The sequence below is a fragment of the Harmonia axyridis genome, chromosome 5, assembly GCF_914767665.1.
Source record: "Harmonia axyridis chromosome 5, icHarAxyr1.1, whole genome shotgun sequence".
Classification (NCBI taxonomy): domain Eukaryota; kingdom Metazoa; phylum Arthropoda; class Insecta; order Coleoptera; family Coccinellidae; genus Harmonia; species Harmonia axyridis.
This window is the reverse complement of record NC_059505.1, coordinates 9,985,032-10,005,000: the sequence shown is the minus strand read 5'-3', so window position 1 is coordinate 10,005,000 and position 19,969 is coordinate 9,985,032. Positions and strand designations below refer to the sequence as shown.

The window sequence follows — 19,969 nt, the reverse complement described above, 5'->3', positions numbered from 1 at the left end:
GACATGTTTAATCGAGAATAACTTTATGATGCAGATACAAATCGACTAATATTTCGATGGCGTTATATTTACAAATACCTAAGCTTAATGTATGACATCTTCGATCCATTTATTTCGAATACCATTTACCGCTACAGCCATGTATTGCTTAGAGGCGGAAGCAAAGTTGTACACCTAATACATTCTTAGTCGGTACTTTGAATTTCTACATATATAGAATTTTTGTTGATCAAGCTTGAAATGCCGCCCCTGAATTTTGGCGCTCTAGACAACTTCCTACCCTTCTTATTTCCTTGCGTCAGCCCAGACGTAGTGAGAAGCCTACAGTATCAGAATTTAAACGTCACAACATGTACAAACTTGACATAATGCACATAAAACAAGCAGTTCAACGTCTCCACCAGCAAATGAATAAGCAAAACGAGGAAATTCACATCGTGGCATTTTCCCTTCCAAATGTTCAAGTTTTACATCGGAAGGAAACAGTAGGTAGGTATGGGGTAGAATGTTCACATCGGTATATCTCACTTTTAACCGGAGAGGTCAGGATGGCTGATTTCCCTAGGGATGCGTGCTCTTTATGGAAAGCTAATTTGCTGTATCAGGTTTAGAAGATTCGCCTTTAAGAGCTCTCTGATGTTATAAGTTTATCATTTTATCCTGCAGATGGTGCACATGAGTGGAACTTGGGTTGAATATCAAATATGAGAAATTTATAGTGTTTGGTAACGGGAGATTTGGATCTGATTTACATTTTTCCAGTGAAATGTTTTCTATCAAATTGTCTTTTATTGTTTGGGTTGGACTATTAGATGGAAAATTTTCATCGATACTAGAGTAAACACTTTGTACTTTAGGAGTGACCTGCTTCACTTCAGCGTGAATTCGTAAATTCTATCTCTAGTTGGTCTTCGAATATAAACTTTTGTTCGTTTGCTTATAACTAAATGACCTCATACCATCTATAGGTAGATCTCGGCTTCGTAAAATTCACAAGATGTACACATGTTATTCATTCGTTCGTCTCGCAAAAGTGACAACTCAATAAATTTACAGTTTTTCTCACGCAAATTATCATCGTTAAATAATTTAAATAGTTAGTTTAACCGGCTAATCTCAAGTTTATGTTCACAACTTCCTTTAGCAGTAACATATTCACATAGAGCAAGTTATAATAAAATGCAGTAATTAAAATTTGTATAAGACTGAAATCATACTCATAAGTGCTTGTATATTCTCATTTAAAAAGTATATACTGAATATTGACATCATACCTGGCATCTGTTGGTTTGTACGTGACATCGTATTTCTCGACTATCTCGAAAGAAGTTGACCACGACACCTTGACAGATGTGGGGTTTATGAAAGTAACTGTGATGTTTTCTGGAACTCCGGGACCATTTGGCATGGAACCTGAAATAATATAAGATTACAATTGTTTAAGAAGTTTTTCTGAAAAATATCTTCTCTCAGGAAACATTCATCATAAAATATTTTCTTTTCCAATGACGATAACCAGTTGAAACTCAAACAAGAACATTGATGAAAAAATCGGAGCGTTTATTACGCAAGCGCAGATTTTATGTATTTACCAGAAAAAATTTGAAATACTTTGCATTCGAATATGCAGAAATAAACAAACTACAAAATTAGTTCAATAACAACATAAACATTGCTAGTGACAAGTGAGTTCATAATTTTTGTATTCGACAAGGGCTAACGTTACGGCAGCCAGAAAACATAATATATATGTCTAGCCAAAATTGTAGTCACAATACTTAATATAAATGTACCCGCCATTAGTGTAACAATAATCTTTCGTGGTACTTGTGCATACAACTTTTTCATTCACAGGGTTCTCAGAAAGATACAATAGCGAATATTTTTCCACTACCCTAATTAGTGTGCAAGCACTTTGATACCATTGCGCAGGCACACAACTTAGAGAATAAGAAAAGGAAGAAGAAATTCACGGTGTACAATATAATTTTATGTTTGTAACTCAGGTATAAAACTGTGACAAGGGAGTTCAGTAGAGTAAGTTACGAGGTGATGACAATGGGTTTAGTAATGAGATTCAAACTTCCATATTTTGGCAAAACTACAAGTGCTGAGAGAGCCAAGCTGGTGACCTCACCCTGCTACCGCAGCGTATGTGCGATTTATATGCCTCCAGCATTAATTTTTCTGAAGAAGATGGTGAAAGAAGAGCTCTTCAGAAATGCTCCTGTTAGGAAAGTGTGACAACTGGCTCGTTAAACATCCAGGGAAAGTTAACACCCAGTCTGAAGAATTCGGATTATAAAGTGGCAAGCTTAGAAAAAGCATTCGAATCGTTTATTCAACTGGTATTTATCCATTTATGGATGAGATATTTGGCGAAGAAGATTCTGATCCATGATAATAATAATATAAGTGAGCAATATACCATTCCCGATACCAGATGAATGAGAACCCAATCAACTTATTCAGGAAATCTGGAGAAATCATCTAATCAACAAATAGAAAGTAGAAAAATAGGAAATTTTGATGGAATTAGCTTTGCGACAGGTAATATGAGTATCGAAATGATTGTCGAATAAACTGGAGAGAAGATATTGAAGTTCCTAGACAAGCCAGTAACAGTTGAAATGAGTCAAGCTGAGTGCTGACATGCAAGATATAATTATCCCAACCCAAACATTTCATTGGCAAAGAGAGTTTGAGAATATCAAACGAATGACTTATTTGTGACGCCAAAATGGCTAAAACCATGTGCCGAAATGGAAAACCAACGTCTACCGACAAATAGATGTCCAGAAGTTTGAAATTCTGGTTAGTAAACAAAAATTAAAGAACCGGACTGTGGGAGCTATAAAGAAGTTGATAAAATGCCAACAGAATTGCTAATCAGTAAAACCAATCGAAGTAACATTAAAACAAAAACATGATTAGCAGAAAAACAATGAAGATATGGTAACCTCTAATTCAAAAAACCAAAAAATGATCTGATGTCCAAGAAGATGGCCATAACCTACCGTGGAAGAATGACATGACGAGCAGGCCAATGTTGTTAAACAATTCAATTCGAAATTCAAGAATTTTAGTGATACAAGGACCTCTAGCTATAGGATGAAAACTTTCTGGAGCATCATCTCGTTTATTTGTCTTTTGAAAGGTACAATTACCGATCTTTTGAGTTAGATTTGAGGATTCGGGGTTTGTTAGATTTTCATAAAGGCGGCACATAGCGCGTATCTATCATCTACACACTTCTCCTTTTAGTGTGCCTCCTGTATTAATGAAGGTTGGATATCACTATGGCAAATTCCGCTCTGTTTTAGACGGCTCTCATCTGCCTATGAATTGAGTAGTCCATCGAAGCCCAACGATGAATTGGTTAGGATCGTCTCTATTTCCCATAGGCTCAGAGTTGAAGGGGTAGCTACCATGTCCCAGTCCGCTTCATACGTTCTGATAGAAAGGGAGACACTACTCTAAAAACGTTAAGGGTGGATTAACGGTTTGCCATAAAATATTTTGATGATCTTCCATGTCTTAGATGTAATTGTAGTCGTTATATTTTCACATAAAGTACGAAAAGAAAGAATCTTTTTCGTTTTAGATAAATAACTAGCATGAACTCTAATTTCATTGACCGCAATAAAATTCTCACGAGACGGGTCTGAGAGATATCTAGCAAATGCAATCCTTCTTTCAGTTCATTATCCCACCAATGACATGATTGAAGGCATTTCTGGAATAATCTGTACCAGTCTCTCAGCAGTCTTGGCACTTTATATTCGAGGATGAGATCATAAAGCTCCGACAACTGATGAGTTAAACAAGTTTAAATCCGCCTTATTCAGATAAAACATCTTATATGAAGGGCTATTCAAAGTATAGCCCGCTGTTACAGAGTCCGAGATTGAGATTACGATGGGAAAAAGGTTCTGAATCATGAATAGTCTTAGATTGGCAATTTCTAGCAACAGAAGGAGAACACATAGTTAAATCTGGGACAATTTAGCAAAATCTGGAATGGGAGTAGAGTAGGATCGTCGGTATTAATTGGAGATAATATCTGACTTTGGAGGAACTTAACAATAGCATAAACGTTATAATTCGTTGAGCCAGAATCCCATATCGGTTTCTGGGCGTTAAGCTCTCCCAGACTAATAATACTAAGCTCATCCGTTGGGAAGCTAATTGATGAAGCTGTTCATCCGTCAACCGTACTTCCGGAGGGACATAAACATTGATCAAGATGAGACCGCCTACCTAGATGCCCAGCGTCTTGAATTAAAATTAAAGCGGTTTATATTAACTAAAGAAAAGGTCATGTTGTGTTTAGTAGCGAGAGAGATTCCATAACCTTGATTGTCTCTAGCCAATGAATTATTTAGAAAGTGAGAATGATCGATCCATTTTCGGGAATGTTTCGTTCAAAATATTAATGTCTGGATCTGTTGCCCTAATCAGTATTTTGAGTTTAAAGAATCTGATGTTTGATTGAACTGTCCCAGACATATAACAATATAATACCGTGAAAGTAAATCAGGTGAAGAATACACTTATGAAAAATGATATATCGGGTGTCCCAAGGTGAGTGGCCTATTAGATTATTTTGGAAACTATTGATGGTAAAGATTTCAAATTTTGTGGATAGATATTTGGCCAGTTAAGGTACATTTGTAAAATAATTTCACATTTCCAGTGTTGCCGGATGTACGACAATTTGGCAACAACTTTGTTATTTTGAATGGGACATCCGGTATTTCTATTTTTTTCATGATACTCCATAAAAAATTATATCTATTCACTCTTACTTTTCCATCCCTATTTTTAACGGTTTTTGAGTTATTAATTATTTTTCGAAATTTTAGATCAAATTAGCGTATTACGAAAATGACTCTAGTTCGCTCAATATTTGAGATTTGAGTCAGAAATTTTGCAAGTCGTTAGATATTGATCTGATCTGTGTGACTCCTTTTGAATTATGGTTGTCAATAATACAGGACGGACCAAAAAAAATCATCATTTGCCAAGTTACAAAATTGTAAAAATGTCTATTTTTTCAAATTAGACACCTAGTATATTTTTCAATTTTTGGAATCAGTACAACACATTCTACAATTTTTCTATTCACTTACACAGACTTTTTTACTATTTTGTAACTTGGCAAATGATGATTTTTTTTGGTCCGTCCTGTATTATTGACAACCATAATTCAAAAGCAGTGACACAGATCAGATCAATATCTAACGACTTGCAAAATTTCTGACTTAAATCTCAAATATTGAGCAAACTAGAGTCATTTTCGTAATACGCCAATTTGATCTAAAATTTCGAAAAATAATTAATAACTCAAAAACCGTTGAAGATAGGGATGGAAAAGTAAGAGTGAATAGATTTAATATTTTATGGAGTATCATAAAAAAATTGAAATACCGGATGTCCCATTCAAAATAACAAAGTTGTTGCCAAATTGTCGTACATCCGGCAACACTGGAAATGTGAAATTATTTTACAAATGTACCTTAACTGGCCAAATATCTATCCACAAAATTTGAAATCTTTACCATCAATAGTTTCCATAATAATCTAATAGGCCACTCACCTTGGGACACCCGATATATGTACCTATATGTAATATATAGAAAAAATATGAGATAATAAACTGGATTCAACCATAGAGCAATATACATAGAAAGAGGGAGTACACGCAATTTTCACATGTCCCCAACAAGGTTAGATTACGTTGTCGGATTGTGATATATTTTCAAATCCACAATTTTACTATATCGTTATGAATGTATATTATATTGAATGAAATATATTTCTTTGAGTGATTCCCGATAAAATTTGCAAATTTGAATATTTGGAATCCGATATTTTTCCTAATTGTGGAAATTATAGTATGCAGAATATTTATTATTTTCTGTATCTACCTTTTGAAATCCAAGGTTTGGCAACTTTTGCTCTCCTAGTGTCATCGGTTGTTTCACGTCGTTTGGCGCGCTTGGAGTTTGTTTTCTGAATTTCTGATATATTTAGGTATTTATCTCAATATATTTTGAGTTAATATGAAACGTTGATTCACTATGGGACATAAGAGGTGCGTTTTTTGTGGAGAAACTCGCGAATCGAGTGAAAATCGTATGACTGATATGCTTTCATTTCCGCGCGCTTCATGTCAAATTTGATAGTTTATGTTGGAGACAAATTCTGCTTATGACATATGATCTCTCTATCTATATTTATTACTCTGAGGATTCAGCCTATGTTGAATACATTGTATTAGGTGTACAACTTTGCTTCCCCCATTTTGCAAAAGCTTAGGTATTTGTGAACATAACGCCATCGAAATATTAGTCGATTTGTGTCTGAATCATGAAGTTATTGTTGATAACGAGCCAAAGTCTCGTCACTTTCGGGAGGTTTGAATTTTCTGCTTTAATATGTTAAAATCTGCCGCTGGGACTCATCGAATGCTCTCAAATACATACGGTGAGGCCGCTATTAGAGAGAGAACGTGCTGAGAGTGGTTTCAACCAGCATAGCGGTGGGAAAGAGAATCTTTTCGAAGATGCAGAGTTGGAGGTAATACTTGATCAAGACACGTGTCAAACGCAACATTAATTGTCATGAGCAACGCAAAAAAACATTGTGAAACGTCATGAGAATAATTTCAGAAACAAGGAAATTGGGTGCCGTACAAGTTGAAGCCGAGAGATGTTCAACGGCATTTGTTTGCTTGTGAACAGCTGCTTGCAAGACAAAAACGGAAGGGATTTCTGCATAGCATTGTGAATAGAAACGAGAAATGGTTTTATTACGATAATCCCAAGCGCAGAAAATCATGGGGATATCCTGGCCATTCTTCCACGTCGACGGCCAAACCGAATATTCACGTTTCCAAGGTCATGCTCAGTATTTGGTGGGACCAGTTCGGCGTAGTGTATTATGAGTTGTTAAAAAAAATTGAAACAATTACAGGCAATCGTTATCGAAAGCAATTAATGCGTTTTAGCCGAGCATTGAAAGGCAAACGGCCACAATACAACGAGAGATATGATAAAGAGATTGTACAGTATGACAATGCTGTAATGTCAAGATTGCTCTTTAACAAATAACAAAGGTGTTTGTATAAAGTGTATATAAGTGCGTACCTAGGTATATCAAGTTCCTGATTCGCATTAACGCTTTCAACTTATTTTTGTCCTTAAATCAAAACAATATTCTAGAATTCGATTCGGATTATGATCCTTCTTTCAACGTTATTCACATGGTCCTCAGTTAAGTGGAAAAGCTACTTGTTTAACTTTGCTGAGGTTAAAATAAAGACCTTCATTATTATTATTTTAAGATACCACAATTCTTCCTGTTTCCAGTTTTATCGTGTTCATTGAATTAATAACTCCACTGGAGTACAACACAGAAACATTGCGTGTAGAATCTGCTAGAGAGTAATGATATTATCGTTCATCAATTATTATTGGTCCTCTACAATTGCATGCTGTGTAGGTCATGCAAGGAATTGATTGAGAAGGGTATTCTAAAGGATTTGATTGTAATTCGCTTCCCTCAAATGAACATTTAGCTGATGGCCAGATTGGAGATTGAAGTACGATCGTTTGTGCACAAGCGAAATACTAACATTGGCTTCCAACAAAATTTCCAGTGTGGTGATTGTCATGGTTACATATATTAGAATAAGTAAATGGGTCCGTATTTTCTGACTATGAAAGTAAGAATTAAGTCGAATCTCTTAGTTTCCTTCATAATATTCACGAAGAAAACGATATTCGCTAGTTTAAGTCGTAGTACATTTAGAGCTACAAATTTACCATCGGTTGGAAAGAACGATGTATTTTTCTTCGTCCATTGTTGAAACGTGGTATATTTTTTGGGAATTTCTTTCTGTACATTTTGAATGCAACAGTGTCGCTGAAAGAGTGAAATAATATTCAATTCGTTGAGAACATTTTCGCATTTTCTGAGAATAAAGTACGTGTTCCTGCAACTGCTATGGAAAGTAGCGTATTCTTCATAGCTCACTCAATGTCAAAACTATGTATTGCTCATACTGTGGGAAATATTATTCCTCACAGCACTTTGCCCACTCCTCGCTTGGTAGACCAATGAAATTGGGCTTTTGAGTCGTTTCCACACTCGCAAGAAAAGGTAGATTTGGAGCTTCCATTGACGTAGACCCTTTTTTTTTTCTTATTGGGGGTTGTTCTCGAAAAAAAATTTTTTTTTATAACAACGTTTACTCTTATCTGTAATGTGAGAAAATAAGGTTCGATAACGAAGTTTGAATCAAACTACTCAAAATAGGGTTTTTTATTACCAATTCGATTGTTCTTATACTGGGTTTTCCTGTAATGGAGTTACGAATGGAAATGATAATTCTTGGATAATTCCAAGAATCAAAAATAAACATGAGCTCGCAAACGCTTCGTTTTCGAGATACAGGGTGTTTCTTGAATAGTCGTACTTCTAACTGATGCTCATATCAGTTTATCGAATCTTTATTAATTTTCGCTACAGAATGGGTAAATAAGTACCAAAATTTGGATTTTCCTAAGGATTACTACAGAGCTATTTTAATTTTTTTTCTCGAAAGCGATAGCAGATACGACAAAACTACAACAAACCAAAAAGTGTCAGAGTTTCTACATTTTTCTAAATTACTAGTAGTTCAACACAAAAAAAAGTTCTGAAGAAAATAAGCGGGAACCCTTCTAGAAAAAAACATCACCCTGTAGATTTGCATTCGAAATCAGCATATCACATAATGAGAACTTTTAATTGCAACATCTATGCCATTTTTCTCTTAAAATTATCCGAGAAATCTGTCATTTTCATTTTATAACTCCAATTTAGGAACACGGTTTAGATATAATCAAAACTGATTGATTCAGAAATAAATTGCAATTTGAATGAAACACAATTACTCTTTTCTACGTCCTTGGGGGCTTTTTTATTGATACATGATCAAATAGGAAATATTTCTGTATTAGATGACATTGGCTCGTTGACAATTCTTATTCTTCTTCACATTTGCTTCCTACATTTTTTTTTCTATCGGGTGTTTTTTTTCGAGGTGTAAAACTTTAAGTTGGTATTACTGTTCAAGATGGCAACCGATTTAACAGCTGTCGAGTGATTTATTCTCAGTTTGGTTTGGCAATTCATCATGAATAGACTCAAGCCTGAACAACGCTTGCAAATAGTGCAATTTTATTTCTGAAATAATGGTTCTGTGCGGAATACGTATCGCGCACTACGTTCATTTTATTTTGTTTAGCGATGAAGCGTTGAATGGCTACGTCAACAAACAAAACTGCCGCATTTGGAGTGAAGCTAATCCTCAAGTGTATGTCGAAACACCGTTACATCCAGAAAAACTGACTGTTTGGTGCGCCTTATGGGCTTGTGGAATCATTGGTCTGTACTTCTTCAAAAACGATGATGGCCAGAATGTTACAGTCATAGGTGATCGGTATAGAGCCATGATTACTAACTTTTTCATTCCTGAATTGAACAACCATGATGTCCAGCAGCTGTGGTTCCAACAAGACGGCGCAACATGCCACACAGCTCGTGCCACAATCGATTTATTGAAAGACACGTTTGGTGACCGCCTAATTTCACGTTTTGGACCTGTGAATTGGCCTCCAAGATCTTGTAATTTAACACCGCTAGACTACTTTCTGTGGGGCTATGTAAAGTCATTGGTCTATGCGGATAAGCCACAAACCCTTGACCATTTAGAAGACAACATTCGCCGTGTTATTGCCGATATACGGCCACAAATGTTGGAAAAAGTCATCGAAAATTGGACGTCCAGATTGGACTACATCCGAGCCAGCCGTGGCGGTCATATGCCAGAAATCATATTTAAAATGTAATGCCACAAGAATATCTTGCGGATAAATAAAATTCATGTCAATCGAATTTTTATTGTTTTGTTTTATCGTTGTTTTATTGCAATTTAAAGTTCTATAGCTCTAAAAAAAAACACACTTTATTATAGCAAATAAAACTTGTAAAAAGAGTTTACCTTCTCATAAACAGTTGGAATTGATATTTGAAATAACTTTATGAAAACAACTTCTGTATATCATGAATGATAACTATCTGATGCCTTCAATCGATGAATAATGCTTAACGTTCTTGATATTCAATACATGATTACGGTAGTAGTGATGTATGATATTTCGTATTAATATAATATCCTGATGGAGAACGAGTGAGAAATGAAACCCCTAATGGAATCAGAAACACAAATTATCTTCTAGCTAATTGAAGGAATGAAGATGGAAGCAGCAGGTATATTGGCATACTCGTATGTCAAACGACTTCGAGCTTAGGATATTGTTGAGGTAGTGACATGTACAAAATGATTATAATTAAGATTGGAGTGCGAGTTATCTGTTGCACATACCCAATTTGTGACTCCTACATTTTTTCAAATATATCGCGATTTTCGAAAATAATCAGTTAGAGAGAAAAACACGCACTTTGGGCATGCATTTTTTTGGAGAAGATATGGTGGAACCTCACCATAGCTACTATGGTAGAAACTGATATGTGAATTAAAACTCGCCTTCTTCTTTTGCTCACAAAACATTTTTCTAAGCCAATGGTTGGATCCTACTAATTTATTATCGATTGATACGTTTATAAACAGTACCCATCCCTTTGCAATCACGTATCAATCGATATATCGATTGATAATAAATTAGTAGGATCCCTTCATTGGCCTTGAAAAACGAAGGAAAAGGTGAAATTAAAATACTTTTTAATTCATATATCAGTTTTCACTCAGTATTTTTGTAACTTTATAGTATAGGGTTGTCCTGATTTTAGTGTAATGACTTTGGCATCGGATAGATAAACTCTTTTCATAAAAATTTTTTATAAATATATATCCTAACAAGCTACGTTTTCGAGATACAGGGTGATAAAGTTTGAAAAAACAGTTGTTTCTTTTACTAGGCAGCAAAGTAGTAGCATAGTATAAGGAATCCTTCCTTATACTATGGTAGTAGATTGACTGCAGCGGCTGAGAAATTCAGCCATCTACTTTGCTGCCGAGTTGAACATATAAATTTTTCTACGATTGTTCATTATTAAGCAATTTATCACAGGAATTTGGACAGAAATAAATAATCAACTGAACATGGACGTGAATAGTACAGAATTGTTCATTATGATATATGTAGGATATTATAATATTTGCAAAATGTTACAATATTTTAATTTTTTCCGTAGAGATGAATTGAAACGAAAGTCAATAGAAATCGCAATCGTTGGAATGATTGGTTGCTATGGAATTCATATGTCTATAATAATTCAGTTTGGCAACTTTTGAAATTTCTGACAGTTTTGTGGTAAAATATCAGATAAATTTATATTATGGATAGTGATAGCGACTTAGAAGTACTCACTCTTCCAGAAATAAGGGAGGTGGCAAAAAATATTGATTTCCGAAAAATGAAGAATGTTTTATTCCCATTGAGAATAATCATTCTGCTTTTTAGGCAGGATAGTCCTCACTTTGATGCCTAGGCACGAGAAGTAATACTTTGATAATTGATATGTGTCACCAAAATTAATATTTGATGTCAATCGGAAAAAAAAATCAGTTTTCTACTTAAACTCTAGTAATACTACATTCATTATTTTAATTTTTAGGTATTGAAATCTTGATAATGTGATATTTTGAATAAGGAAAGCGTCTTCTGTCTCCTTTTTTTATTGAAAATCTACACCACTGTCTTTTTTGGAAAAAATTGGTTCATTTCTGAAATCAGCAGAGTTTCATTGAAAAAATATCTCTTAAATTATTTCCAAAATTGACGTTGTGTATTATAACGCTTTCAGATGGCATTTAATTGAATATTTCTGAAAGACACTCTGTAGTAAATCGGATATTTGGAAATTATTGAAATTATTGGAATTATTATGCATAGGGAATATACGTTAAATTCAAATGTGATCGCGACTTGTGTAAACTGATCTTATCTTAGAATAAGGATGTTTTATTTTTCAATCAATGCTTTTCTTAGTTACCGTCTCACGGCGTTGGTGAAATCGATATATTTTTTACGGATAAGAAAAATAATTTAGATATGGGGAAATCTTGACTTATCTGAGTTCGATACATGCGAAAAACCGTCTGGGTCGTTCTCATAATGACGCAGCAAAAAGGTCTTAGGCGGAGTAGAAGTATGTTTCTTGCTGAGATCGACAGAAAAATGTAGTTTGAAGTAGAGGTAAGGACTCTTATTGAAAAAAGATGAAAAATGTTCTAACCAATGATCTAATTGATATGGTATTTTGGGGAATTGTTGGGGCGGTCTTAGAGAAGTACAAGGTTACGATTTTTGTGGAGGTCGAAAGAAGAAGTTAGTATCGCTTAGGGTCTCTTATTGAGAAGGGTTGAGAATTAGAACGTCGGTCGCGAAACCGGACTTAGATTAAAACAATTTCTTTTGAAGATCAGAGTAATTTCTTTTAAGGTTGAATTAGAAAAAATGAAGGAAATTTAGTAGATGATAGAGAGTTGAAGGAATTTCAAGTTTTTTGGAAGAAGGAATTGTTTTAACTCTAAGAACGGTTGAGTTAGGTCAGAAAGAGTAAAATAGGAATTTTCTGGGATAAAGTTTAGAATTTGTTTTGGAATAAATCAGGTTAGATCGGAGTTCGCGGATCGGAAGTGAAGTGTTATATAAGGAATTACACGTTTCGAGTGAACAGTTTGAAAAAAATTAAAACTAGGTTTAGGCAGGGCCTAAGATACTCACCTAGCATCGTGGGATAAGGGCAAGTTTTTTTGGCTATTTACTTTTTATTTTATTTGTTGATGCTGGAATATTTTTTTTGGTGAAAATAAGTTTATTTGAGTAGTCCCGATTCTCCCAAATTCAAAGTTGGTATATTGTTTCGTTTGTTTGAATAACAGATTATTTGAGACATTTTTGTTTTTTTTTTTAAGTTTTGGCCGTTGAGTCAACATAGAAATTGAGGGAATATTGTAATTTTGGATATTTTTAATTTTCTTTATTATATTTAGTTTTAAAATTTAAATCGACTCTTATTGACCCAGTAAACTAATCCTGTCCCTAGAGAAAGAAATTCAACTAATAAGACCTGTCCATTGAAGCGACGGGCAGGACTTACGTATAACATCTTTGTGAACTTATATAATTATTAATTCTCCGAGACCTCTGGAAAGCCGCTCTTCCAGGGGTTAAAAGAACATCTCAACCGGAAATAAGTGAACGATTGGTCAACATTCTCTGACCAACCCGTTCATGACAACTCAAACAATAAAACCTTTCTGTGAATTTTTTTTATTGTTTAAATGTCTGATAAATTTTTGTTTTGATATGTTCATTTAAATGCCATCTGAAACCGTTATACTCCACTACGCAAATTTTTTTCATTTCTATTTATCACTAATGGAAAAATTAATTTTTGAAGAATTTTGTGGACAGTATTCGCTTTGTACTCGATTATCCCGAAAATTGTACATTCTATGAAGAATATTCAGAAGACCTTTACTTTAGTGAAACTCTATTGATTTGAGCAATGGAATAATTTTTTCGAAAAAAAGACAGTGGTGTAGATTTTCAATAAAGTATCCTCCATTTTCATTTTTATCATTCCGGTTTCCATTCATGAAAATGTACAAAAGACCCTTTCATTGATTCTATTCATCCAACTTCTTTGTCTTCAATTTGCGTCAAGATAATGGATAAAATGAAATTGAACAATGCCATTCGAATTAATGACGATTTTCAGCATTTCGACGCTGTCCTTTTCCATCTAAGTAACTTCTTAACATGCTGCGAAATTAGGGTCCCAATTTTCCATTACGGATCTCTCTAGACCGAAAATTGAATTAACAAACTTTTTCACTACAAATCTTGTTCCCTTCACAAACTTAGAAGAAGGAAAAGTTTTATCAGATTCGAGGACCTACACAAACTATCCCGTCTATTAAAGGAGAGGGGTAAATACATGGGATAATATACAATGTCTGGTTATTTGAAAAAAAAACTTAATTTCAAAGAACTTAAATTAGTTTACCGAAGGTGAACTTTATTCTGATACACTTTGCTGCATTTGATTCTAAATAGGGAAACATTCCTGTCACTAGCAAAACTGCTGCCCTAACTAAGTCAACTGAAGAGAATGCAAAAAATTAATATTGGGTAATCCGAGATTTCTTCTGGGAGAAGAAAAACATTGATGCCATTGAAAAATAACATAGGGAAAATATTCATCAATAAAAAACCGACTATTACTACTATGGACATCAAATGAATAATGTATATTGGGTATAAAGTCACTTAAGGATCTTATTGAGTTCTTTATTAAACTTGGCCTAGCTTTCGGTTATTTACATGGCCATCTTCAGGGCACTGGAAACAATTTTTTTACAATACGAAAAAATATATAAAAAACTCATTAGTTTTCTAAATTTGGACTTACAATTAATCTGAACCTAACAATGCAAACTTAGGCAGAACCATAATAATGAGAGTCACCTTTTAACAAAACTTCCTAGTCATAATTAACATCTTAAAAATGTCAAAAATGGTAACATTCACAATTCAATTATTTTAAAATAGATATCTGTGAAACACATGGCAACAAGAACGTAAACAATCGGAAACTATGAAAATTAACACCGACAACAAATTGAAACTACTAAAACTTCAGTCGACCACAACAGCGTTGTGTTAGCTACACTATTATGATAAATTATCTAAAAAAAAGAAGATAATTTTAGTATTATTTATCATAATAGTGTAGCTAACACAACGCTGTTGTGGTCGACTGAAGTTTTAGTAGTTTCAATTTGTTGTCGGTGTTAATTTTCATAGTTTCCGATTGTTTACGTTCTTGTTGCCATGTGTTTCACAGATATCTATTTTGAGATAATTGAATTGTGAATTTTACCATTTTTGACATATTTAAGATGTTAATTATGACTAGGAAGTTTTGTTAAAAGGTGACTCTCATTTTTATGGTTCTGCCTAAGTTTGCATTGTTAGGTTCAGATTAATTGTAAGTCCAAATTTAGATAACTAATGAGTTTTTTTATATATTTTTTCGTATTGTTAAAAAATTGTTTCCAGTGCCCTGAAGATGGCCATGTAAATGACCGAAAGCTAGGCCAAGTTTAATAAAGAACTTAATAAGACCCTTAAGTGATTTTATACCCAATACATTATTCATTTGATATTGTTACAAACAAAGTCGATAATTCTTTTCTTGTTACTACTATGGAATTCTTATTGCAAATTTCTCTAAGTGGTGGAATATTGAATCGAGATATTTGAAATTTTCACCAAGCTCGTAGCTATTGAATTGTAGTATAACACCCTAGAGCGTAGAGGGTGCGTAATAAAGAATAATATTGGGGACACCCTCAAATCATGAATGGGAACTAACTACACACTCCGATTGAATTATATCTTGTCCAAGACTTAAACTTAATCTACAACTTTGCAGCAATTGAAGCAAACTTCCGTGGCGTAGCGAGAACTGAAGTGCCGGGAGCAGAATAAATTTTGGCGCCCTCAATCAGCCATTTCAATTGCTCACCGCAATGACGATTTCGATGTAATAACCAAATCAACCAATCAAATCAAGCATTCAAAAACACTTCGATTACAATATATTTTTGATGGTTTTGAGAGAGAAGTCCACTTATGTCAGAAACTCTTCCATTTAATTCCCTCAAAAGGATTAACTTAGCTATTTCAAATGAGAACCCCTGTTTTTTATTGCAGTGGGTATACTATTTGATAATCATTGAGAACTTACTGGGTGTTAAAAATGAGACGATTCATTGATGATTTATTCAAACGTTAATATCAGCACGCCCTGCATTTTATGTTTTATTAGGTACACATTTTATTATCTTCGAAGAATTATAATAAAATAGTTTATTCAGAAAGAGCAGCATATTTATCAATCGAATGAGTAAAATTGAATATAAGGTTTGCCATTTGGAATGAGTCCGATATTAACGTTTGAATAAGTGATCAATGAAACGTCTCATTTTGAACACTCAGTAGAATTCTCAATGATTAGGTTAGTAGGTACTTACCTCTGTTCTTCTATTATTCATTTTCAAAATCTTATTCAAATGAATTCAATCATTTTAAAAGACTAGGTCTTCCCTCAGAGTAATAAACATAGATAGGGGGAGCAGATGTTATTTTCAGTAAGCAAATGCAATGAAAACATATCAGTGATATCAGTTTATCCACAAAGAACTAGTGAATCAACGTTTCGTATTAACTCAAAATATATTTAAATGAATGCCTAAATATATCAGAAATTCAGAACACAAACTTCAAACGCGCCAAAGGACGTGAATCAATCCATGACACTAGGAGAGCAAAAGTTGCCAAACCTTGGATTTCAGCAGGTAGATACCGAAAATAATATATATTCTGCTTATTATAAATTCGACAATTAGGAAAAATATCAGATTCCAAATATTCAAATTTGCATATTTAATCGGGAATCACTCAAATAAATATATTTCATTCAATATAATATACATTCATAACTATATAGTAAAATTGTAAATTTGAAAATATATCACAATCCGACAAAGTAATCTAACCAAGTTGGGGACATGTAAAAATTGCGTATACTCCCTCTATCTATGTTTATTACTCTATGGGACCCTCCAATTTAACAAATATAAAAATCTCAAAAACGGTAGATTTAAAGCAAATAAAAGTTTAAACAAAACAAACTTGAGTTCATTCATTTCATGCAATCTGAAAATTCAATGAAAAACATAGTGTTCCATAAGAAGAAACATATGTTTGGTCATTTACACTTCGTTGGTACACCCTGGGTACAATTTCAGAATGTATCTCTAATGATACTGTGTCGCTAAAAAATTCGAAAATTTCAGCGCTCAACCGCAATATACACCCTGTATATTTATTATATATTGGATATTTACTATACATATAGTTTAGTATTGCATACTTCTAGAGTAATTTTTATCTCATATAGCTCAGAATATTTAATCGAAATTTATAATTTCAGTTACAGGAAAAAATTCTTTCTCACGATTTGGCAACATGAATATGTGGTGCATTTAAACATTTTCCAGTTTGATTCATTAGACTTATCCCTTCTTGAATATTCTCCAAATTATACTTTCACAGTCTCAATATTGTCAACCCGTCTCTGCAGATAAAGTTCTTTCAAATAAAAAGTATTTGATTCCGCCAAGATTTGTTCAATTCTATGTTCTCGACTCTGTATTCACATTCCAGGAACTTCCATTCCTGATAGGGCTTTAACCCAAGGATCTGAGAGGAAGATATTTTTGTCGCACAATATTCAATTTTTTGGGAGGACGGTTGAGATTTATCATGATACAATATAATACTCATATCCAGGTCAGATCACATATGATTTCTAGGGTCTATAGGGACGCTATTCAGAAAATATCCGGGAAATAAAGTGGAAAAGCCATACTGACAGGCTTTCAGACGTCTCCCAAGCAGTGTAGGTGAGAAAACTTATGTCGAGGCAAATCGATATATTCTGCAGGAGGCCAGTTATAGCGAAAAATTCGGAATGGGAAATATTACTCTTCGTTACCTTGTGGAATTTCTGTTGATATCTATGAAAAATCGGTGACAAGAAAAGCAGACGCAAAGTTAAAAGCTGTTGGGGAATTTGTCTCATTTTAAATCTGTTTGGAAAAGACGTATTGTCTATGGGACACAAATGTTGAGTATATCATAACTTGACGAATGCAGGTTTTTAGATTGTCACAAGTCTGAGGAGAGAGAAAGAGAGAACCTTATTGACTACACATCATACGGCTATCGACCGAAGTCTTCCAGCCAGTAATTTACATTTAATACATTTAACTAAATACATTTTATAAAAAAAAAATATAGTAGTTGCAAAATAAATACTATTCTAGGGATAGCAAGTGTTCATAAAGTGGGAGCGCTGGTAGTTTTGCCTTTTCAGTGGTTTCTGTATTATAGCGGTGTACTAGTGGTTCCATAATATTTCTGTTATTTTGGTTTTTGATAAATTTCATGCCCAGCCTATGCAGTCTCATCAGTATTGGCTCCACTTCTGTTGTTTCATATAATAGAGTGTTGGAGGGGTTGTGTAAGGGATTGTTGGGATGTCTCAATTTTGTTATCTTTCTAAGGCAAGTTCTTTCTGCTATTTTCAGGTTATTAAGTGAGGTTTTTGTCGCATTCGAGAATATTATGCTACCATAGTCCAGTAACGGTCTGCATATCATCTTGTAATTTAAACTGGCTGTTTTGATGTTGATTCCTAAGTTCTTGTACGTGAGTGATCTGAAGTGTCCGGCTCGTGTGATGGCTGCTTTTTTCTATACCTTCATATGGTGTTTGAAATTGAGTTTGTTGTCCACGTGTTTTCCCAAATACTTGCACTTAGTTGTTGGTCTAATTGTATCATTGCCAATTTTTATACCTGGGGAGTTGTTCTTTATATTATGGTGGAATATTATCAAGTTAGATTTTTTTGGGTTAGGTTGTATCCGCCAGCGTCTCATCCATGCTATAGTTATATCTGTGAGTTTTTGTATCCTTTCCACACATTTTTTAGTGTTTTGCTGTGGGTAATTAGTAGTGTATCATCAGCAAATTGTAGGGAGTATGCTTCCTTCTCTATGTGTTGTTCTGTTGGATAGTTGTAGCTATATATATCGTAGCAGTACAAGTTGTACAGTACTGGAGATAGAGGTGAGCCCTGTGGAAGGCCTTGTCTAGGTGTGAACTCTTTGGAAAGTGAGTTCTTCAAGTCTGAGGATTATCGGCATAAACATGGTCCTTTGCATAACCGCACAAGGTAATCGAAATGCGATAAATCACAAGATCTTGATGGCTAATTCAAGCTATTTGGATTGAGCTTGACTTGAAATTAACTCAAGTTCAAGTCAGTTAGTAGCTTTTCAATGTTGAGTCAAGAACTTAATAAATAAATACTTGACTTGACATTGAAAAACTACTTCTTGACTTGAACTTGAGTTGATTTCAAGTCAAGCTCAAGTGAAGTAGCTTGAATTTTAAGCCAAGTAGCTTGAATATCAAGTCAAGCCGTGAATCAATGTCAAGTCAAGTCTTTATTTATCAAGTTCTTGACTTAACATTGAAAAACTACTAACTGCCTTGAACTTGAGTTGATTTCAAGTCAAGCTCAAGCCAAGTAGCTCGAATATTAAGCCAATCCATAAATGCCTAGCAATAGATAACCTTCAACTAAAAATTATGACGTTTCGGACATATGGCAGTTTTGTTCTGTTTTACATATTATATCATTGTATTTTTGTTCAAATCCGGACAACTACTTAGATAAGCCTGTATAAGTCTCTGATTTAAAGATTTCAATGGAAATTGATCAATGAGAAGTGGCTACTGACAATAAAAAATATTGGTGTTTACCTGCTGATCCGGCACTGAGTAGCAGAAGTGTCGCAACCAATAAGATCATATTATCAGAACATGCAATAGTGCATTGCCCCAAACATGGTGGCAGAGGCTCTCAGCCTGTCACTCCACCATAGAAAAATTCCATCCTTTCCTTTTTCTCATCGTAAGTAAGTGATGGATTTCTATCTGAAACAGAAGAGATTATAAATAAGTAAAAAGGCTGTTTTGTTCTTCGATAAAAGCTTGTACGCTTGATTACACAACTGAGTTACCTGAAATAAAAATTCTAGATGAATAAAGCAGTTGATTGATTCAAACTTGGAATAAATGTAGGCTTGGTTAATCGATCGTCTAGAGGTATGATTCGATTACCTGGCATTTCGCCTTTTTCTCCGTGACTTTGTTGGCTTTGTAATAATTAAACTCTTTTCAATTATTTACATCTATTTACAAAGCCACACTTATACAGTACAAACTCAGTATTGAGAAGATCCTAATTA

The 19,969-nt window shown here is 34.1% G+C and overlaps 1 protein-coding gene across 3 annotated transcripts in view; it reads right to left on the bottom strand.

Moving 5' to 3' along the window:
• Positions 1-19,683, bottom strand: part of LOC123679889 (fibronectin type III domain-containing protein 5) — a 78,081-nt gene extending 58,398 nt beyond the window's left edge. For all 3 annotated transcript variants that reach the window (XM_045617439.1, XM_045617440.1, XM_045617441.1), the window contains exons 1-2: positions 19,482-19,683; positions 1,275-1,413 (exon numbers count right to left, since the gene is read on the bottom strand). In XM_045617439.1, coding sequence (XP_045473395.1) covers positions 1,275-1,413; positions 19,482-19,530 — 188 coding nt within the window. In that variant the 5' untranslated portion in view covers positions 19,531-19,683. The remainder of the gene's footprint in view (positions 1-1,274; positions 1,414-19,481) is intronic.
• Positions 19,684-19,969: the final 286 nt, after the last annotated feature.